The sequence below is a fragment of the Ostrea edulis genome, chromosome 3 (genome assembly GCF_947568905.1).
Source record: "Ostrea edulis chromosome 3, xbOstEdul1.1, whole genome shotgun sequence".
Classification (NCBI taxonomy): domain Eukaryota; kingdom Metazoa; phylum Mollusca; class Bivalvia; order Ostreida; family Ostreidae; genus Ostrea; species Ostrea edulis.
In genome coordinates, this window is record NC_079166.1 from 86,058,890 (window position 1) to 86,082,587 (window position 23,698).

The 23,698-nt window shown below is 33.3% G+C and overlaps 1 protein-coding gene across 2 annotated transcripts in view; it reads left to right on the forward strand.

Annotated features, from left to right (window-relative positions):
* LOC125673907 (chromosome partition protein Smc-like) overlaps positions 1 to 23,698 on the forward strand; it is a 56,208-nt gene that overhangs the window by 23,913 nt on the left and 8,597 nt on the right. Inside the window, exons 31-49 of one of the 2 annotated variants that reach the window (XM_056159270.1) lie at positions 209 to 271; positions 721 to 783; positions 1,265 to 1,318; positions 1,599 to 1,661; positions 2,126 to 2,188; positions 2,638 to 2,700; positions 3,182 to 3,235; positions 3,516 to 3,578; positions 12,021 to 12,083; positions 12,547 to 12,609; positions 13,076 to 13,138; positions 13,619 to 13,672; positions 13,833 to 13,937; positions 14,122 to 14,184; positions 19,743 to 19,838; positions 21,989 to 22,084; positions 22,202 to 22,264; positions 22,869 to 22,952; positions 23,330 to 23,443. In XM_056159270.1, coding sequence (XP_056015245.1) covers positions 209 to 271; positions 721 to 783; positions 1,265 to 1,318; positions 1,599 to 1,661; positions 2,126 to 2,188; positions 2,638 to 2,700; positions 3,182 to 3,235; positions 3,516 to 3,578; positions 12,021 to 12,083; positions 12,547 to 12,609; positions 13,076 to 13,138; positions 13,619 to 13,672; positions 13,833 to 13,937; positions 14,122 to 14,184; positions 19,743 to 19,838; positions 21,989 to 22,084; positions 22,202 to 22,264; positions 22,869 to 22,952; positions 23,330 to 23,443 — 1,350 coding nt within the window. The remainder of the gene's footprint in view (positions 1 to 208; positions 272 to 720; positions 784 to 1,264; positions 1,319 to 1,598; positions 1,662 to 2,125; positions 2,189 to 2,637; positions 2,701 to 3,181; positions 3,236 to 3,515; positions 3,579 to 12,020; positions 12,084 to 12,546; positions 12,610 to 13,075; positions 13,139 to 13,618; positions 13,673 to 13,832; positions 13,938 to 14,121; positions 14,185 to 19,742; positions 19,839 to 21,988; positions 22,085 to 22,201; positions 22,265 to 22,868; positions 22,953 to 23,329; positions 23,444 to 23,698) is intronic. The other variant, XM_056159271.1, reaches the window with a different exon arrangement.

The window sequence follows — 23,698 nt, forward strand, 5'->3', positions numbered from 1 at the left end:
AATGGATGTATAGAAGGCTTATTCCCGCGTGCAGTGCAAAGTATCAAATGACAATTGTGACTTATTACAGGTCACATGGATACATAATGTCCACGTAACAATATTTGTAAAAGCGGGTGAATGTAAATGTTAGATTTCATACTAATTTCTTACAATTCCTTTTCATTTGTGTTTTTTGTGAAATATTTTACTTTAATTCTCTTGGCAGAAAACATATCATCCTTAAAAAAGGAAATTGAACGCCTCCAAAATGATATTGAAAGTAAAACAGGTTAGTGGTTTACTATACATGAAAATGAAATGTATTTGCTGACCACGTAACGAACGTTCTAATTATGAGGACAATATGCTTATATGTTTGGTCGTTTTACGTCCACGCGAGAATTTATCATCTATATTGAGATGTTGCCAAGTGTCGACCAAGTGCTATCTGACGTGTTTCATACCGAATGTTAAGCCGTTCTTGGCACACTGATTTTGACTGCGGATAACACCGTTTACCTGAATAGGATATATGGCTCACGGCGGTTGTGACCGGTCTGCAGGGGATGTCTACTCTTCCTAGGCGGCTGATTCTACCTCTGGAGTGTCCAGGGGACCGTGGTTGCCCAGCTATCTATTTTGTATTGCTTGTAGGAGTTATCAGATTGATCACTGTTCCTTATCTTCACCTTTCATAAGTGGTTATTTTAATTTTTTTTACTTCAATTCTCTTGTCAGAAAACATATCATCATTTAAAGAGGAAATTGAACGTCTGCTAAGTGAAAATCAAAGCAAAACAGGTTGGTGGTTTACTATGTATCAACATGAAATCCATTTACTCACCACGTAGCGAACGTTCTAATTATGAGGGCGATATACTTGTTTATTTAATTGGTTTACGTCCCCTCGAGAATTATTCATTCGATTTTGACTACATATAACTTCGTTTACCTGATCAGGATATAGGGCTCACGGGGGGTGTAACCGGTGAACAGGGGATACTTACTCCTCCTAGGCACCATATCCCATCTCTGTTGTGCTCAAGGTCCCTGTTTTCCCAACTATCTGTATTGTATTGTATTGCTTATAGGAGTTTTGAGATTGATCACTCTTCGTTATCTTCACCTTTCATTAGTCAACAGCGTACATTTGTAGAAGCACTTCTTTTTCGAAAAATGACAATTTGATCAATATATCAGATCTGAAAAGTCCAGGTGGTGAAGAGATGTCGATTGCTAGTTAAACGGTTATTGTATTGCATGCTTCAACTGTTTTATTTAGAGAGATATCATGATGAAAACCAGAAGCTGACAGAAGAAGTACAGTGTTTGAAAGGTATTTGACTAAATTTGAAGTTTTGTAAAACATATGTACGATGATTTTATTGGTATCAACATTGATGAAAATCATTATTTACTGTTGTAAGGAGGATCTTTTCTCCACAGCAGATATGTAATTATTTATATTTAAAGAAAATCTACAAAATGAAGTTAGCTTTAAGATTTGAACATTTACTATCTAAGTCTAAAATGTCTAGCATATTGTAACATCAACATTTGTAAAACGAATATCCAATATTCAATACATGATATTCTTGTTTTTATTATACTTTTAGAGCAATTAGCCGATGGAAATGAACAGAATCAAAAGTTGGAAAGAGAAATCAAGAGACGAAATGGTGGGTAATTTTAGTGCTTGTTTATTATTATCATTATTATTTATTATTAGTAGTATTCGTGTAGTAAATAGGCTTTATAATTAAGTTATGCACAAAATGTCCACTTTCCATTCCATTTCTGCATTCTTTAGATCTGTTTTGTAGGTATATTTCCCCATGAAAAATTTAACTTCTAAATATGTATGTAAGTGGTGTAGAAAGAGGGCTGTAACTCGTTACATTCTCACGTATACATTAAATTTATAATTCTCGCATGAATGGATGTATAGAAGGCTTATTCCCGCGTGCAGTGCAAAGTATCAAATGACAATTGTGACTTATTACAGGTCACATGGATACATAATGTCCACGTAACAATATTTGTAAAAGCGGGTGAATGTAAATGTTAGATTTCATACTAATTTCTTACAATTCCTTTTCATTTGTGTTTTTTGTGAAATATTTTACTTTAATTCTCTTGGCAGAAAACATATCATCCTTAAAAAAGGAAATTGAACGCCTCCAAAATGATATTGAAAGTAAAACAGGTTAGTGGTTTACTATACATGAAAATGAAATGTATTTGCTGACCACGTAACGAACGTTCTAATTATGAGGACAATATGCTTATATGTTTGGTCGTTTTACGTCCACGCGAGAATTTATCATCTATATTGAGATGTTGCCAAGTGTCGACCAAGTGCTATCTGACGTGTTTCATACCGAATGTTAAGCCGTTCTTGGCACACTGATTTTGACTGCGGATAACACCGTTTACCTGAATAGGATATATGGCTCACGGCGGTTGTGACCGGTCTGCAGGGGATGTCTACTCTTCCTAGGCGGCTGATTCTACCTCTGGAGTGTCCAGGGGACCGTGGTTGCCCAGCTATCTATTTTGTATTGCTTGTAGGAGTTATCAGATTGATCACTGTTCCTTATCTTCACCTTTCATAAGTGGTTATTTTAATTTTTTTTACTTCAATTCTCTTGTCAGAAAACATATCATCATTTAAAGAGGAAATTGAACGTCTGCTAAGTGAAAATCAAAGCAAAACAGGTTGGTGGTTTACTATGTATCAACATGAAATCCATTTACTCACCACGTAGCGAACGTTCTAATTATGAGGGCGATATACTTGTTTATTTAATTGGTTTACGTCCCCTCGAGAATTATTCATTCGATTTTGACTACATATAACTTCGTTTACCTGATCAGGATATAGGGCTCACGGGGGGTGTAACCGGTGAACAGGGGATACTTACTCCTCCTAGGCACCATATCCCATCTCTGTTGTGCTCAAGGTCCCTGTTTTCCCAACTATCTGTATTGTATTGTATTGCTTATAGGAGTTTTGAGATTGATCACTCTTCGTTATCTTCACCTTTCATTAGTCAACAGCGTACATTTGTAGAAGCACTTCTTTTTCGAAAAATGACAATTTGATCAATATATCAGATCTGAAAAGTCCAGGTGGTGAAGAGATGTCGATTGCTAGTTAAACGGTTATTGTATTGCATGCTTCAACTGTTTTATTTAGAGAGATATCATGATGAAAACCAGAAGCTGACAGAAGAAGTACAGTGTTTGAAAGGTATTTGACTAAATTTGAAGTTTTGTAAAACATATGTACGATGATTTTATTGGTATCAACATTGATGAAAATCATTATTTACTGTTGTAAGGAGGATCTTTTCTCCACAGCAGATATGTAATTATTTATATTTAAAGAAAATCTACAAAATGAAGTTAGCTTTAAGATTTGAACATTTACTATCTAAGTCTAAAATGTCTAGCATATTGTAACATCAACATTTGTAAAACGAATATCCAATATTCAATACATGATATTCTTGTTTTTATTATACTTATAGAGCAATTAGCCGATGAAAATGAACAGAATCAAAAGTTGGAAAGAGAAATCAAGAGACGAAATGGTGGGCAAATTTAATTCTTGTTTATTATTATCATTATTATTTATCATTAGCAGTATTCGTGTAGTAAATAGGCTTTATAATTAAGTTATGCACAAAATGTCCACTTTCCATTGCATTTGTACATTCTTTAGATCAGTTTGATAGGTATATTTCCCATGAAAAATTTAAATTCTAAATCTGTATGTAAGTGGTGTAGAAAGAGTGATGTAACTCATTACATTCTCACGTATACATTAAAGTTATAATTCTCGCATGAATGGATGTATAGAAGGTTTATTCATGCGTGCAGTGCAAAGTATAAAATGACAATTGTGACTTATTACAGGTCACATGGATACATAATGTCCATCTAACAATATTTGTAAAAGTGGGTGAATGTTAATGTTATATTTCATACTAATTTCTTACAATTCCATTCATTAGTGTTTTTAAAAATATTTTACTTTAATTCTCTTGGCAGAGAACATATCATTTAAAAAGAAATTGAACGTCTCCAAAATGATATTGAAAGTAAAACAGGTTAAAGGTTTACTATAGATAAAAATGAAATGTATTTGCTGACCACGTAACGAACGTTCTAATTCTGAAGGCAATATGCTTATCTGTTTGGTCGTTTTACGTCCACGCGAGAATTTATCATCTATATTGAGATGGGTTTTTTTTTTTTGTGGGTTTTTTTTTATTTATAAATTTTTTATTTCACAAATATTGACTTAAGACAGAAGAAAATTTGTCATTTTCTTTCTAACCACTTTCACACAATTTCATACGCACACTCATACTTTTGTTGGTACCGGTAAGTGCTTTTATTTTTAATATAATTGTAAGAGAAAAATGATAACAATACAGAGCTCAAGTAAATAGATAAAAGTACATGTGGTTTCAAAAGTAGAAGAAAAACATATTGCTTGAAATAGCAAAATTATGATTTTTTTATGCTGTCAGAAAGTGTTTTCAAATTTTTGTCTTTCTAAATTCTGATACGCAATACATTTTTCAACCTTGTATTTGTTGTATAGATAGAAACATAATTCCAAGAATCTTGTCAATTTGGTTTTTTTTCAAACAAGAAAAAATATATTGTTTTGTATATAGGATAAGGAAGTTTACAATTCTGTTGCCTTTCGACAATGGGAGTTCACCTAATAAAATATTAAATACATTAAAACCTATTCTTTTGGAAGTTGTTTTATAAATGTGCATGCTCAGATTGCTCCATAATATAGATACTTTTTCACAGCCAATGAAAACGTGTTGAATTGTCTCAACTTCATCATTACAAAAGGTACAACTATCAAAAGACACAACATTGATTTTTTAAGATAATAATTAACAGGCAGAATTCTATGAAGTAATCTATATTGTAACCATTGGATAGTAGAGTCCTTGGTAGTCTTAAAACATACAGTAAAAGCATCCTTAACACATATCTCTATTACATTAGCTAACAGATCTAAATTCCACTTTGAAACCGAAGTAGGTATATCATGGTTTACATTGTTCTTGGCACACTGATTTTGACTGCGGATAACTCCGTTTACCTGATCAGGATATGGGGCTCACGGCGGGTGTGACCGGTCAACAGGGGATGCTTACTCCTCCTAGGCACCTGTTCCCACCTCTGGTGTGTCCAGGGGTCCGTGTTTGCCCAACTATCTATTTTGTATTGCTTGTTGGAGTTATGAGATTGATCACTGTTCGTTATCTTCACCTTGCATTTAGTACATTTAGTTTGCAAAATCAAAGGTTTATAATATAATGGAATATAAGGTGTAAAAGATCTATTGAATAAACCTTTGTTTTCAAACAATTTCAGATGAGTTGATATTGCACTCAATACACTGTTATATTGTAATATACAAACTTGAATATCAAATTTATGTTGAAAAGGTTTATGTTATAAAGATTCCCTTTGCCATCTAGGAAATCGTCTATCAGTTTTACACCTTTTTATACCAGCTTTTGATAAACAGTGTTTTCATACCCACTCTAATATTTGAATTATACCACACAGGAATGCTGGGATAGGTTTCCTTGTAGAAATTTTTGTCAAAGGATTTTATTGCATGGAGCATAGAATTAAAAACATCTTGCCAAAAAATATTGTTTTCTGGAATGACACATTCAGAGATAAATGCATTTCCAAAATCAAGTAATTTGTGAACAAAATCATGACCATTAATTGCTTCAAAAATATCTACCCAGGATTTATTTCCCATCAATAACCTTTTCAACCATGAACATTTTAAAGACATGATAAAATTGTTGATGTCCACCATTTTTAGACCTCCATGATGGTGGTCTTGAGTTACAATAGAACGTTTTACTTTTTCACATTTTCCATTCCAAATAAATTCAAAAATATCTTTACTTAATGAATTAACTATCTCCTTTTTCGGTGTTGGTAGTGATAGAAATAAATGGTTTATTTTCGGAATAATTAATGTTTTAACCACTGTAACCCGACCAATTGGTGTTAGAACTCGCCTTTTCCAATGTTGTAGCATGCTCTTTATTTTAGGAATATTATGTTGTAGTTTAAATCTGTAATTTGTTGTAAGTCTACTGAAAAGTTAATACCTAATAAATTGAAAGTTGTTGAACCCCAGTCAAGTTTCCATCTAGTGTAAAACTTATACGGTACCAATTTTGATGCACCAAATGCGCATTTTGACAAATAATGTCTCTTCAGTGATGCTCAACCGAAATGTTTGAAATCTGAAATAACTATGAAGTTTTAGAGCTAAATATAGCCAAAAACAGCGTTTCAAAAAAGTGGAGCCAAATTCGTCCAAGGATAAGAGCTATGCATGAGGGAGATAATCCTTAATTTTGAAATGAATTTCTAAATTTTATAACAGCAATTAAATATACATCCGTATTTTCAAGCTAGTAGCGAAGTACTTAGCTACTGAGCTGTAGAGACCCTCGGGGACTAACAGTCCACCAGCAGAGGCCTCGACCCAGGGATCATAATGTTAAACTTATACGGTACCAATTTTGATGAACCAGATGCACATTTCGACAAATAATGTCTCTTCAGTGAGTGTGATGAAAGACCCGATTTGAAAACTTTTTAGATCCGATCCAAACATTTTTGTTTTTGAGTTGTTTACCTTCAAATCAGAAAGTTTAGAGAAAAAATCTAAGGTATCTAATGCTGTAAAAAGTGACTTGGGTGTTCCATCAAGAGCAAGTGATGTATCATCTGCATATTGACTTATTTTGTGTTCCTTATCACATATCACAAAACCTTTTATATCCTTATTTTGTTTAATTAAAGTTGCAAATATTTCTGCACAAAGGAGGGACAAATAAGGTGCAACAGGGTCGCCTTGTCTACAGCCCCTCTCAATATTGAATTGAGTAGATAAAAACCCACTCTGTAACACTGCAGCCCTAAAATTTGTATTAAAAATCTTCACCCATTCAAAATGTATTCACCAAAACCGAAATATCTTAATACTTTATATATAAATGACCATGAAATGGAGTCAAAAGCTTTTTCAAAATCAATTAAAACCAATAGTCCTGGCATATTTTTACTTTCTGTATAATGCATAAGATCATAGATAAATCTGGTATTTTCTCCAATGTATCTTCCTTTTATAAATCCAGACTGGGTGTCTGAAATAAGATGATCTAAAGTAGACTTGATTCTGTTACTAAGACAACCTGAAATAAGTTTATACCAGACATTTAACAATGTAATAGGTCGCCAGTTTTTTTAAAAAGTGTCTAGATTTATCACCTTTAGGCAAACATGAAATCTCCAATTGCTGAGAGATGGGAAGCTCTTTTTTGGAGAAAATACAGTTAACAGATTTTAATATGAGTTCTTTCATATCTGTTCAAAAAAATTTGAAAAATTCTACACTATATCCATAACTACCTGGAGATTTATTGTTTTCCATATTTTTTAATACTTCAAACACTTCTTTTTCAGATATTGTTCTTTCCAAAGACTCTGAAATATTTTTGTCCAACTTTGGAACACAATTTTGAATAATTTTGTTAAGATCTAAATCTAAAAGTTCTAAATCTTTATTTGTATATAGAGGTTGGTAAAAACATTTAACTTCATTAAGTATATCCGCCTGTTCATAGATCATACCATTTCCTTCAACGTCCAATTTTTTAATAGTTTTATTTAAATAATTGCGTTTTTCCAGACTGCAGAAATTCCTTGTGGGTTTTTCCCCTTCCTCTATCCATCTAGCTTTAGATCTTATGATATGACCTTCCAGTTTTTCTTTTCTGAAGTTTTCTAAAATCAACCTCTTTTCTGCAATAAGATGCAAGTCTATGTTTTCCTCAGTTTCTAAATGACCTATTTCTTCAAGTAGAGATATTTCTTGCTTTTCCCTTTGTTTTTTCTTGTAGGAAGAGTATGAAATAGTAACACCCCTTATTTCCATAAGTAAAACCTCCAATAGTATACTATCATCAATAGATCTTGTGTTATCCGTGTCACTTTTACTATATTGTCTACAGACTTTATGAATAGTTTCTTTGACTTTCTGCACATATTCTTTATCTGAAAGAAGACTATTATTGAATTTCCAAATTCCACATCCCCTTTTAAAAGAGTTAAATTTTAATTCTACAACAACTATGGAGTGATCTGATCTATAACCAGGTTTAATTAAGTATGTTTCCACAGAATTGGATAAACTTTCAGAGATTAAAATGTAATCTAGACGACCCTGTTTTAAGGGTGTCTTTTTGTGCCATGTATAAACCCGTCTATCAGGATTCAAAATTCTAAAATAATCTAGAAGTTGTAAGTCATCCATAATTTCTAATAATTTTTTCCTTGCTTTTGGGTTATTTATTGAAATATAATTATTTGTATCAATATCTGGGCTCACAGCAAGATTAAAATCTCCTAAAAGTATATAATACTCATTATCCAGTTCTAAAAATATCTCACGAACATATTCATAAAACTCAGGACTATCAATGTTTGGACGATAAATGTTAAGAGTGACCCTATTATCCTCTATTGTTAAGTCTAGGACAATTAAATTTCCCTCTTTGTCTCTCTTTTCTTGGTGTACCTTGAATTCAAAATTATTGTTAAAAAATAAGGCTACCCCTCTTGCATTTGATTTATAAGAGTTGAAGAAACATTTATAGCCTCACATGGCTTCAATATATGGTTCTGCTTCAGGGGTGAAGTGGGTATCTTGAAAACATATTATAGAATAACCTTTCGATCTATAAAAATTTAACACATCTTGACGTTTTGATAATGTAGCCAAGCCCTGGCAATTCATAGTAGCAATTTTTATGGAATCAACCATTTTCTAAAGTAAAAAGACTAATATATAACATAAAGCATTGCATAATTGCTAATGGATATTATAAGCAGACATTTACCGACATATACATATAAAAAAAAATTAGCATCTTTGTTTGTAAACAAAAAATACTCTCGGCCACTTTCACACATCTTCCACACTTGTAAACAAAACCTTAACATTGATCCCGAATGTATTTAGTTTGAGTCCCGATCCCGATGACAAAATACAGGCGCGGATTTTAGGTTTGTCTCCGCAAGAATAAACACACTAGCGCTTGTGTTTAAGTTTCTCATTCACATCATCCAAAATGTCGAATGTATGTCTGTTTCCGCTACTATCGATGGCGAACACTTTACCATTGAAGTACCATGCTGAATGAATCCTAGAATCTTCGTTTAGGTCGCGTATGAGTTTGACGTTCATGGGTGTAATACGATCGTGCATAATGAAGTGTTTCGTCACTCTTTCCTGTGACCAATTCTTTATCACTCTTATTTTTGTCTCTTGGTCACGAAATCTGGCTATTACCGGTCGTGGACCGTCCCTTACTCCACCTGGTACCCGATGAATGGCCACAATATCTGCAGGTGCCAAATCGATATTGACCGACTCTCTGAGGATTTTATACAAGTCCTCACGCAAGTTTTCACCCTGTTTTTCCTCCCACCGCAGGAACTTTATGTTACTTTTTTGAGAGTATTGCTGATTTTGATTTACAAGTCTAATCGCACTGTCTGTTCTACTCTGCAGTAGTTTAAGATTTTCTTTCATACCTCGTAGCTCCCGTGCTTGGTCACCTAACTTCTCACGTAGCGTCTCAAAGTCAAGGTTGAAGCCGTCTGAGATCTCTCTAACGTGTCCTTTAAATTTTTTCGTATTGTTCTCAAGTTTTTGTTCAAATTCTTTCTTTACATCGGCTCTGATTTCTTTTGTGGTGTTTTCTTTCATTTCTGTCAGAATTGTGCTTTTCACGACTGCAATGATTTCCTCTTTCATTTCCTTTTTTATCTCCCCTAGAATAGAGGACACAATGTCTTTGAGTTCTATTTTTTGCTCACCATATTGTCTTTAATTTCCGACAAACTGTCCTGAATCAATTTCAAGTCCATTGAAATATTTAATGTACCTGGATGGGCCCCGCCTGATGGAGAGTCCATATCTGAGCTGTTTGTTCTCTTCTGTTTTTTAGCCGACGCTTTTTCAGACACTGTGGAACTTCTAACGGCTTGAGGAACACTGTTTAGATTTAACTGCACAAATTTTCTCTCCGGTGTTTTCAGAATTTCCGTTTGCTTTCTATCTGCTTTTTCTCTTTCTTTGCTTAGTGTCCGCCATTGAGTAGTAATCACGATAGACATATAGAATATCACACTCTAATGTTGATCTCGGACCTGGGATTGGCCCCGAGAGTTGATCTCGGCCCGAGATCACTCAAGTTGCAATCCCAGGTCCGAGATCAACATTAGAGTGTGATATTGTTTATATCATATACCTAAAACACAACAAGTTGATAAACATTTTTTTAAAAATTGGCGGGGGGGGGGTATTGACCCAAACATAAATACATGGTATACTGTACAACGATATTTGACTATTTTATTCCTTCAGTGAGTTTACTTTAATGGTTATGTTTCCAGTACTATTGGCATTGTGAAACATGCTAAAGTCTGGGTTTTGTAGCTTTATTCCACTGCTGGTCAAAATAATTGGATGATTTTAACGTCATGGACATCCCCTCATGTGGTCTAGAATCTGGATGTTTCAATTAACTGAACTGCTTGGCTGCGAAACTCGTCATATCTATCGCTGTGCTGCTCATGTACATGTATATACTATTAAGCAGCTCCTAGGGGCTTGCTAATGAATACTAAAATTGGAAATAAGTGAATTATTTTTATTTCTTTTTTCGGATTTACCAAACTCGCCCGTTTTCATTATTTCATATAATTTGTAAGAGTTGTAGAACTTTGTTTACGTGGCGTCATCGTATGAACGGGAATGTTTACAGATATGATGCTGCTATTTATTTGCTTAGGAAATGTTACCTTATACTGAAGTAAGTTTTTGTTTTTTTTTACCGTTTCCCATCTGTTTAGCATCTATTAGTCGTTGAAAAACGTCGGAAGATATTGGTTCTGCTTTTCTCGTTTTATTGCCAAGTCCTCGGGATTTTAGATTTCAGAAATCGTTTTAAAGCAGTTTTCTACATCAAAATTACCGTAAATTAACATTTTGATCTCCATTAGGACCGGGATTTTCTAATAATGCTTTAGTATCACCCTCCATAATCCTCCTACTGTTTTCTGTCGCCTAGAACGTTGATTGTTTTTAAATGAAGTTAAACGTGTTATTGTTCTAAATAAACAATTGTTACTTGGGTTACCCCCCTTTGCTTAGATACTCGCTACAATTTAGCGCTGTTTTTGAAAACGTTTTTAAATAATTTTTCTGCTTAAATTAAATTTTGTCGTGGAAGAAAGTATTATATTTGAAAAAAATGTGTCTAACATCATTTTTTTCATGTAGTTATGTTAGATTTCAAAAGATTAAAGAAGAAATAGCCATTTGAAATTTGAGGGCGAGACAGCCCCTTGACAACGGGCCGAGACAGATATCTCGGCCCTTAGGGCGAGACAGCCCTACCTACTTGCAGCTGTCTCACCCTAGCCAAGATAGGTGTATCAGGGCTGATACACTACTAGGTATATGATATACAAAGATCCACAATCTCTTCCAAAAAGTATCCAAAATACTCGCATGCATTTTATAGTATCACAGTAGTGTCAATCAGATTCCAAATATTAAAAAAAATCCGGCTTATGAACGTCAAAAATAGAACAAAATTTGATGAAATAAGCGGAGCTCTTTCACTTGTCTCAGTACTACTCCATCACGTACTACTCCATCACCTGATCCGATCTCTATTATCATTATTTACTGTTCTAAGGAGGATATTTTCTCCACAGCAGATATGTAATTATTTATATTTAAAGAAAATCTACAAAATGAAGTATGTTTTATGATTTCAACATTTACTATCTAAGTCTAAAATGTCTAGCATATTGTAACATCAACATTTGTAAAACGAATATCCAATATTCAATACATGCTATTCTTGTTTTTATTATACTTATAGAGCAATTAGCCGATGGAAAGGAAGATAATCAAAAGTTGGAAAGAGAAATCAAGAGACGAAATGGTGGGCAATTTTAGTTCTTGTTTATTATTATCATTATTATTTTTTATTATTAGCAGTATTCGTGTAGTAAATAGGCTTTATAATTAAGTTATGCACAAAATGTCCACTTTCCATTGCATTTGTACATTCTTTAGATCTGTTTGGTATGGATATTTCCCATGAAAAATTTAAATTCTAAATCTGTATGTAAGTGGTGTAGAAAGAGGGCTGTAACTCGTTACATTCTCACGTATACATTAAATTAATAATTTTCGCATGAATGGATGTATAGAAGGCTTATTCCCGCGTGCAGTGCAAAGTATCAAATGACAATTGTGACTTATTACAGGTCACATGGATACATAATGTCCATCTAACAATATTTGTAAAAGCAGCTGAATGTAAATGTTGGATTTCATACTAATTTCTTACAATTCCTTTTCATTAGTGTTTTTGAAATATTTTACTTTAATTCTCTTGGCAGAAAACATATCATCATTTAAAAAGGAAATTGAACGTCTCGAAAATGATATTAAAAGTAAAACAGGTTAGTGGTTTACTATACATAAAAATGAAATGTATTTGCTGACCACGTAACGAACGTTCTAATTATGAGGGCAATATGCTTATATGTTTGGTCGTTTTACGTCCACGCGAGAATTTATCATCTATATTGAGATGTTGGTTTTTTTTTTGCTGTTTTTTTTGTGTCGATCAAGTGCTGTCTGACGTGTTTCATACCGATTGTTAAGCCGTTCTTGGCACACTGATTTTGACTGCGGATAACACCGTTTACCTCAACAGTATATACGGCTCACGGCGGTTGTGACCGGTCTACAGGGGATGTCTACTCCTCTTAGGCACCTCATCCTACCTCTGGTGTGTCCAGGGGACCGTGTTTGCCCAACTATCTATTTTGTATTGCTTGTAGGAGTTATCAGATTGATCACTGTTCTTATCTTTACCTTTCATAAGTGCTTATTTTAAAATTTTTACTTTAATTCTCTTGGCAGAAAACATATCATCATTTAAAGAGGAAATTGAACGTCTGCAAAGTGAAATTCAAAGCAAAACAGGTTGGTGGTTTACTATGTATAAACATGAAATCCATTTACTCACCACGTAGCGAACGTTCTAATTATGAGGGCGATATACTTATTTGTTTGATTGTTTTACGTCCCCTCCAGACTTATTCATTCAATTTTGACTACGGATAACTTCGTTTGCCTGATCAGGATATAGGGTTCACGGCGGGTGTGACCGGTCGACAGGGGATGCTTACTCATCCTGAGCACCAGATCCCATCTCTGGTGTGTCCAAGGTCCCTGTTTTCCCAACTATTTATATTTTATTGTATTGCTTATAGGAGTGATGAGTTTAATCAGTCTTCGTTATCTTCACTTTTTATTAGTCAACAGCGTACATTTGTAGAAGCACTTCTTTTCGATAAATGACAATTTGATCAATATATCAGATCTGAAAAGTCCAGATGGTGAAGAGATGTCGATTGCTAGTTAAACCGTTATTGTATTGCATGCTTCCACTTTTTTATTTAGAGACCTATCATGATGAAAACCAGAAGCTGACAGAAGAAGTACAGTGTTTGAAAGGTATTTGACTTAATTTGAAGTTTTGTAGACCATTATATGTACGATGATTTTATTCCTATCAACATTGATGAAAATCATTATTTACTGTTCTAAGGAGGATCTTTTCTCCACAACAGATATGTAATTGTTTATATTTATTCGCATGTTGTAATTATAACAGAATCCCGTTACCAGGAAATGAATGCTGGGAAGGAAAAAGACATGACAATCCAGCAGCTGAACGAGGAACTAAATGAACATGAAATCTCAATTGCAGAAATCCGTAGTATGTTTTCTCTGTATACGGCAAAGTCTAAACGCATATTTCCATTGCTTAAGTTAGGAAATGAAGTTAGCTTTAAGATTACAACATTTCGTATCTTGCGCTCCTCTCATATTCTAACATCAACATTTGTTAAACCAATATTCGTATTCAATACATGATATTCTTGCTTTTATCATAATTTTAGAGCAATTAGCCGATAGAAATGGAGAGAATCAAACGTTGGAAAAAGAAATCAAGATAAGAAATGGTGAGGAATGTATTTCTTATTTCTTATTATAAATTTTATTTATTATTAGCAGTATCCTTGTATTAAGTTGGGTTTAGAACTAAGTTATTCACGAAATGTCCACTTCCCATTGCATTTGTACATTCTTTAGATCCTTTCGTTCGTATATCCCCCATTTAAGTTCTAAATGTATATGTAAGTGATGTAGAAAGATGGTGCAAGTCCTTACTCCCCCATATATACATCAGAGTTGTACTTTGTGCATGATTACAGGTATAGTACGCTTGTTCTCGAGTGTAGACGGAAAGATCAAGTGTTACGTGAAAAGTGAAGATAACGAACATTGATCAATGTAAAACTTATACGGTACCAATTTTGATGCATCAGATTCGCATTTCAACAAATAATGTCTCTTCAGTGACACTAGGACTTTAATCTTGAAATATTGAAAAGGGGCATTAAAAGAAGGTGCACAGTACCAAGGTGTGTTCACTGTGACCCATTTCTTCATTTTTTTATCTAAGGTCATGTTAAAAAATAAAACAATGATAATTCTGGAAACTTTTGACATGAAAATTTGAAAGTTGGAACAACCAATAATCAGATTTAGCTGGGATGCTCTGGATTACAATTTTTGACTTTGACAAATTTCCTCAAGGTCAGATTATAAAAATACCAAATAACATTCAATGAATGAAAAATATGTCCATGTCTTGATTAAGTACGGTGCTAACCCTTAAACACCCACACTTCATACTTATGTATAACAATACAATAAACACCCACACTTCATACTTATGTGTACAATCAACAGTACAATAAACACCCACACTTCATACTTATGTGTAACAGTACAATAAACACCCACACTTCATACTTATGTGTAACAGTACAATAAACACCCACACTTCATACTTATGTGTACAATCAACAGTACAATAAACACCCACACTTCATACTTATGTATAACAGTACAATAAACACCCACACTTCATACTTATGTATAACAGTACAATAAACACCCACACTTCATACTTATGTGTAACAGTACAATAAACACCCACACTTCATACTTATGTGTACAATCAACAGTACAATAAACACCCACACTTCATACTTATGTGTAACAGTACAATAAACACCCACACTTCATACTTATGTGTACAATCAACAGTACAATAAACACCCACACTTCATACTTATGTGTAACAGTACAATAAACACCCACACTTCATACTTATGTGTACAATCAACAGTACAATAAACACCCACACTTCATACTTATGTATAACAGTACAATAAACACCCACACTTCATACTTATGTGTAACAGTACAATAAACACCCACACTTCATACTTATGTATAACAGTACAATAAACACCCACACTTCATACTTATGTGTAACAGTACAATAAACACCCACACTTCATACTTATGTATAACAGTACAATAAACACCCACACTTCATACTTATGTGTACAATCAACAGTACAATAAACACCCACACTTCATACTTATGTGTACAATCAACAGTACAATATTGATGTAAAGTGGATGACATAGTTAAATCATTTACAATGATCCTTGATATTGGCCGCATCATGATTTTGCACTCGTTTTTGTTGCCCCATTATAAGAAAACCAAACTTAGAATGCGAGACATCTGCGGTTGTTTGTTGTTTTGTAAAACAAAAAGCCAAACAATACTCACTAGTTCAACATAATTTGCATATCAATTAAAAACTACTAAAAATTTTGTTAAAAACAATCGTCTTCTCTACAACTGCTTATCTCTAAGGAAAACTAAATGCATAGTGATGTACCAAAATTGTAAATTTCATGACCCGCAGGATAGAGGTTCTAACTCTAGGCCGAGATCAAATTTGGTATAAATATTGCATATGTGTGTATGTGTAGATTTTGCATATAAATTCGAAACTTTGGCATTAAAGTAGTTCCGCCCTTCTGTGACGTCATAGGATTTTGCAAAGTCAATGATTTAATAAGATGTATGCATGACAGGAACATAAATTTTGTTGGAGTTTTTTTAATTGCTATCTTAAAAAAATCTTGTTAACCATAAAATATTTCAAAAGTCTAAGTTATATATGAATAATCATATATATTTCCAAATATTGAATCCAAGGGCAATAGCTCTGTTTTCATTAAACTATTTATCTAGTTTATTGTGCGATAAATTTCTTTTATTTTTCACAAACGTGTTATATATTTTTTAAAGAAGCAGTTTCATGAAATTGTTTTGAATATTATTTTATCGTTTTAACCAGTACTGAGAAATTTTGATAATGCTAAATGTAAATTTCTGACATGGATACGGGATATGTGTGCTAATTGATAAAAAGATTATTAAAACCAGAGCATACTTAATTTATAATTTTTATTTGTTACTAAGATATAGTATTTGTAGAATAAACAATGAAATATAAGATTGCACCTATAATTCTAGAAGGATGGAATAACCTTAAACGCTTAATACTCAATAGTAGCATTAAATAAGGTGTTCATTACAAAGAAAAAATAATTATATATTTATCCAGCTGTACTTTGTAATTTTGTTTATGCATATCTTTTGATATGATTTGATTGCTCTTCGTAAGAAAATTTCTTTATTAACCTTTGATTCCGTTGTACTTACTTTGAAACATATTTTTTGGTTATATAATGTTACGTATGAGAAGTCTTTCTAGACAATATAAAATATGCTTAAGGTAGCTCCATATTTATGTGACTCATCACTATTAATGGTTGAAAGTGGAAATCCCACTCAATATAGTTAAATCTAATTAATAAACTAAGATTATGTGTATTTGTGCCACCTTTTTTAAGATATCAGACGTACGAAAAAAACCGGAATTATTTAACATCAGAAAATCATACATTTTCGTTATACAAAATAATAAAAATAGACAAAAACTTGTTGAAATGACAAATCCTAAATGGCATCAATGTAAAAAATATCTGCTAATTCATAGATCAGTTGAATATTGGGGAAATCATTGTATGTAAACTTCAAATCGCAAAACTTCTCAAATCAACATCAGAGCACCATTCCTCACGATAAATTAAAAGACTAGAATTTTTGACATCATTAACAGTTGCTTCTTCAACAAAAATGGAAAACAGAAATATTCATATTTAGTGATCAGTCATCCAAAAAATTACTTTGTTAAACACCACTCTGATTCCACGCACAAGTACTTTGAAGTTGAAATAAAAAAAAATATGCTAGTTTTTCATTGACGATATCTTCATGGTCTTTGATGATCAGGTCTTCCAACAGTCTGTTGGAATTCCCATGGGCAATAATTGTGCTCCTTTGCTAGCTGAACTGTTTTTATATTCATAGGAAGCAGAATTTATTCAGAAACTCTATGCGAGAAGAAAAACTCTCTTGTCGTGGCCTTCGATTCGACATTTAGATATATCGACAACGTTTTATCTTTTAACGATAATAACTTTCATTCATATGTCGATTCGATATATACCTGAAAGATATATTTCTATCATGCATACAACTGTAATTGAATAAAAATCTTTGCAAAAGTCTATGCCATTACAAGAGGATCGATCAACCTTAAAAGTATAAAACAATACGATGGAACATTGCTTTTCCCCAAGATATGACAGCCAAGGTACATACATGTAACCTTTGAAAAGTGTAGATTCGTCTATAATAAAAAAAATGACTTTTGTCAGCAAGTGCGTTCTAAATATATTCTAAATTAAAAGGAAATATAGATTATTAAAGCTGTATGACCCGATGTTCATCTATTATTTTTGTACATAATTACTTTAAAGCAGATTAATTACTTTATAAAGTTATTAACTTTCCCTTAATTACATGCTTGAAAACATCTGCATGTAAAAGAAAACAGTGCAAATATTATTTAGAAAGTAAATATAGTGGCTACATATATAAATCATCTCATAATAGACGTCTATAAATAGACCCACGCGCGTCAGGGAAATCCCAACCTGATGTATTAACTCATACGCAACTGTCTAGTTTTCAGGCTGAAAGAGTGTAAAACGACGGATTACTAAGAGGTATTTGATATTTTTATACCCCCTGCAACAAGTTGTGGGGGGTATACTGGAATCGGGTTGTCCGTCTGTCTGTCCGTCCGTCCGTCCGTCTGTAGACGCAATGGTCTCCGGGCTCTAAAGCCTTATCCTTTCCACCTACCGTCACCATATCATACATATGGACTACTCATGGGATGAAGATGTTCCCTATCGATTTTGGGGTCAAAAGGTTAAAGGTCAAGCGCACTGGACATCGAAGTAGCAATATGGTTTCCGGGCTGTAAAGCCTTATCCTTTCCACCTACAGTCACCATATCATACATATGGACTACCCATGGGATGAAGATGTTCCCTATCGATTTTGGGGTCAAAAGGTCAAAGGTCACGCGCACTGGACATCGAAGTAGCAATATGGTTCGGTTTTTCATGCCATTTCTTTTTTACACTCAGAAAAGAGGTAGTTTATACCTATTACCAACACCATTTGGGAGATTGGGGTAAGCGGGGGTATTCTTAGTGAGCATTGCTCACAGTACCTCTTGTTATTTCTATTAAACTTATGGTACGGCACTGTTATAACAAAATACACAGCTTTACACAGTTAAAACCAGCGATGATCTGAAAGTTTGAACTGGTCACGTGACTGTCACTTGAAATGGCAGAGTGACGCGGTTATTTGTAAACATCGATTTAAAATCATATTATTTGGGTTAAAACAGGTGAAATAATTTATGATATGTCGTACAGCCTCATAACTACATACGTGCGATGATTTAATAGCGTTTTTACGAGATGGAAAAAAATTTATTGTAATTCGGACCATACAGCTTTAAGTATTCTTTGCTCAATAACATAATATACATTCAGAGAATTTGTGGTTGATAATCCAACAGTTCTTTACAATTCTGCGACATTTTAAGGCATGATTTCAATGGACGAAATTTTATCCTGTCGTATGAAAAACTGTTGTTCGCTAAGCAACACTGGTGTCAATGAATTACAAATATGGATTTTACTTTACATTGAATGAAACTTTAATGGCATATCTGCCACACATTTTGTGATATGCGTTCGTAAAATATAGGCGTGTTAGCATATGTGTATATTTATGTGCTTTAAGGTTACTTATAAAAACATAAACGTCAGTCCTCGTTCATTGTACTAATCACGGTTTTCTGTTTTACATAATCATATCTATATGCAATATTTCGCATTATAACGCGACAACATGTTTTTATTTGCGCAATTTTGCGACAAAACGCGAAAGTTGCTCTTTTTTTCACGAAAGATTTAAGATGTATAGCAAAGGTTACGCGTTATAATGTGAAAGTTATTTCAGCCACGAAAATTAGCTGAACGGGCTTTCGTACAGATCCGCTTCAGAGAAAGGATAAACTTGTCTAACTAATTACATCATGCCTTACTCTCAGTTGCATTCTTTGTGAGATTCATATGATTGATCATTGTTGTTGTTTTTTCATGTATAATAATGAAATGTCAACGTGGAATGTTCTTCTTAATCTATCTGCAGTACAAATGGCACAGAAAGAGAAGGAAGCTGAAGCTAGAACAGAGCAATTTCAGTCCCAGGTGTCAAATTTAGCCGACAAACTTAAAAGCCTCGAAGGTAAAGTGTGAATATAAAACAATGACGCTCCAATAATTAAGGCATTCGAAAACAAACATCTAATCTAAAGAAGAGCTGCTGACATATGACAAATTATTTTCTATGGTTAAAGTAAAAATTTACCTTTGTTGCAACCACTATTGTATTAATGATTATTACAACAAGGGTTACTTAGTTAAACTTTTATTGTAATGATTACAATATACCAATTTACTATTATGACAACTACAGTTACATAGTGCGACCTCTATTAAAATAATTTAGATATAATAAACATAACATAACATAAACACAAATAGTTGAACGTATCGTTAATTATTTGAGGATACCATCATATCATTTGATGCGCGCATCAATTCACTTAAAGATCTCTTCAATAACTAATGATAGCTTCATTTCTGAATTATTGCTGGCAGTAATTCAATTGTTGATTAATTGTTCAAATGAATTTATGATAAATTTTTAAATCGAGGCAGGCTACTGACAAACAAGTTATTGGTGCAGGGGTTACAACAGTCTCAATTAAAGTCAGCATTTCGCAAATTTTATGGTCGTTATAACAATCAACTTTGCCAATACAACCTATCATTGGGTCAAATGCTGTCGGACTTGTTTCATACCGATTGTTAGGCTGTTCTTGGCACACTGATTTTGACTACAGATAACTCCGTTTAGCTGAAGAAGATAGGTTTTACATACAGTGTTCACGGCGGGTGATTGCTACTCCTCCTGGGTATCAGATCCCACTTCTGGTATTTCCAGGGGTCCATATTTGCCCAACTCTGTACTTTATAATGCTTATAGGAGATTGATCACTGTACGTTATCTTCACCTTTCGTGATGTCAATAATTAAATTGATGCGTGCTACAATTCATTTGAAGAGAGCAATAATTCAATTACTGCGTGTATCAATCCATTTAATGCTCGCATTAACTGAATTATTGCTCTGTTCAACTGAACACCATAGATGTGTCAGGTAGAATCATTACTCGATATATTATATATATATATATATATATATATATATATATATATATATTTATTTATATATTTATTACTGTTGTTACAATAACAGATAATAATGAATGTTAAGCGACCATTATTAAACAGAAGTCACATGGTTCAATTTCTAATGTGATACATGTATCAAAGATACACGGTGGAATATCTATTGTAATAGAGAAGTTACACGTTGATTTATTGTGGTAATAGAGAAGTTACATGTTGATTTATTGTGGTAATAGAGAAGTTACATGTTGATTTACTGTGGTAATAGAGAAGTTACATGTTGATTTATTGTGGTAATAGAGAAGTTACATGTTGATTTATTGTGGAAATAGAGAAGTTACATGTTGATTTACTGTGGTAATAGAGAAGTTACATGTTGATTTATTGTGGTAATAGATAAGTTACATGTTGATTTATTGTGGTAATAGAGAAGTTACATGGTAAATTGTTTATTGTAATAGAGAATCAAATACAGCAATTTCTATTGCTATAAATGTATGGTAGTTACATGTTGGAATTTCTATTATTATTTAGAACCTGTATGTTTGATACAAGATTGGCCATAAGAAATTGGCATCCGATATTTTTGAAAACTGTGTGTTGTTCATACAGTGTATATGTATTTGAAATATCACATTAAGGAAGTACTCTACATCGTCATAATGGCTGACTTCCTTTAAAAACATGGAGGAAAAAATCAACATCAGCAATATTTGACTTTGACTTTTCAATTCAAATACCTAGCTGAGTAGCTCAGTAGGTTAGCATGAAAGGTGAAGACAATGAACAGTAAATGCTGAACTGTAGGTTGCAGGTTAGAGTCCAGCAGGGGTTTTCAATTTTTTTCCAGATTATCTTCTACTAAAACTGTTTGTTTGTTTTTTTTGTTGTTAACAAAATAAAGTAAATTTGAAAAATTTCAACTTTAAAATATTGTTGTACATATCCTCCACTTTTCATCTACATCAAATTTCTCTGGTGTAGCATACATCCTTAATACGACAATACCTACTTTTTTTAAATGGATATCCGCTAAAGAAAATGAGACTGTTTAATTATTATAATGTATTATTGATGGCATATCAACTTCTCTGATTTTGCATGATTAAAAGTAAACCAATGTACCATTCCCTGTTATTAGCTCAGTCGAAACAGGAAACAGGAACACTTCAAACGGAAATCAACAGATTGACGAGGGAAGCTGAACGTTTACGGGACCAACAGCAACAAACACGTAGTATGTATTGTTACTGCTTTCTTCGAGAGATAGATAGATAAATAGATAAATAGATAGATAGATAGATAGATAGACCATGAAATTTTAAACACTGTCTTTCATATTTCTTTATGCAAGGAGAATTGGAGAAAACACAGATAGAAAAAACTGAGATGGATGCGCGCATTAGCCAGTTAAAGGGTAAATGTTTGTTTTACATCTAACTGGGCAATCCTCTCTCTCTCTCTCTCTCTCTCTCTCTCTCTCTCTCTCTCTCTCTCTGAATGACCAAAGCCTTATCAAATTTCGAACACTCTTACAAAATCTCTTTCAAATTCTACAACACTGCTTATAACCTGTAGTTACTTACCTGGAGATTGAAAACTGGTTCTTTATCTGCCTTTACTGCTCTTCATGCTTACTCTGACATTTCCATGTTCACACTTTGAGTAAATAAGAAGTTACCAGATCAATTGACCTTTGGCCAAGGGATTTTCTTCCTCTTAATTAATATTCTGATTGGTTATAGCAACGGGGTGCTCCACCTCCTAAAGTTGTCTCTCGTTTGAATTGCTCTTCTTCAATAATTAGTCTCCATATTCACTGGTACAGTTACAAATCCTAAGAAACTGTAATATATCTGCAACGAATTGAGCTGGAGAGCAAGACAAACAGCTGCATCTCGGTAATTTCTATAACTAATTTACAAGGTTTTGCTGATAAGAACTAAGTAATGATCAAACTCTCGAAGACAAATCTTTAATATAGTTTATTGGTAATATATATATATATATATATTTAACAGATCAATTGCAAAGTTCCCAGGCAAAGATATTGGAATCTGAGGCTGCAATAACTCTAAAAGAGGCAGAGAAGAACTGTGCTAATGGTATGTTTGTATGGACATGGCTTCTGAGAGATGAGGTCAAAATCCTATAGCAAATTAAAGTAGCCAGTGTACTTTTTGTTACACGTATCAAGCTATTGATGTATTCTTTATCTTCTGTTGAAGTCATCCGCTTAAACAAGGACAATAACTGCTCATACATTTATGTGTTTATTAACTATACGAGAGTTTTGGATGTTTGCAATTAAAAATTTCGGTAATCATTTTTCAATCAAAATATGTGAAATATTATGCAACTGACCGTTCTAAAGACATTCCAATGTTGTTAAAATAGCGACTATTTCAGCTTTCTATTGTACGGTATGCGGTAATAATTCTGTATGCTGATCCATAAGATTTAAACATTTCATTGTTCGTAGAGTGTCTGCAAAAGGCAGTTCTGGAACACCAGGCTATGATGCACAAGGTGACACATCTGCAGAGAATGGAGCTGGAGAAGAGGGGATTAGAGGCAGAAAAACAACTGAATCTCGGTAATTTCTATAATTAATTTACAAGGTTTTGCTATAACTAATTTACAAGGTTTTGCTATAACTAATTTACAAGGTTTTGCTGATAAGAACTAAGTAATGATCAAAACAACAAAGACAAATCTTCAATATAGTTTATTGGTAAACTCTGAAAACAAATCACTTTTGAACTGTTAGAAATTGACTCATTAACTGCAATGTTAAGATTCATATTGATAATGCATTGTTATGTCTGCTAATTGCAAATGAAGCCAAAAC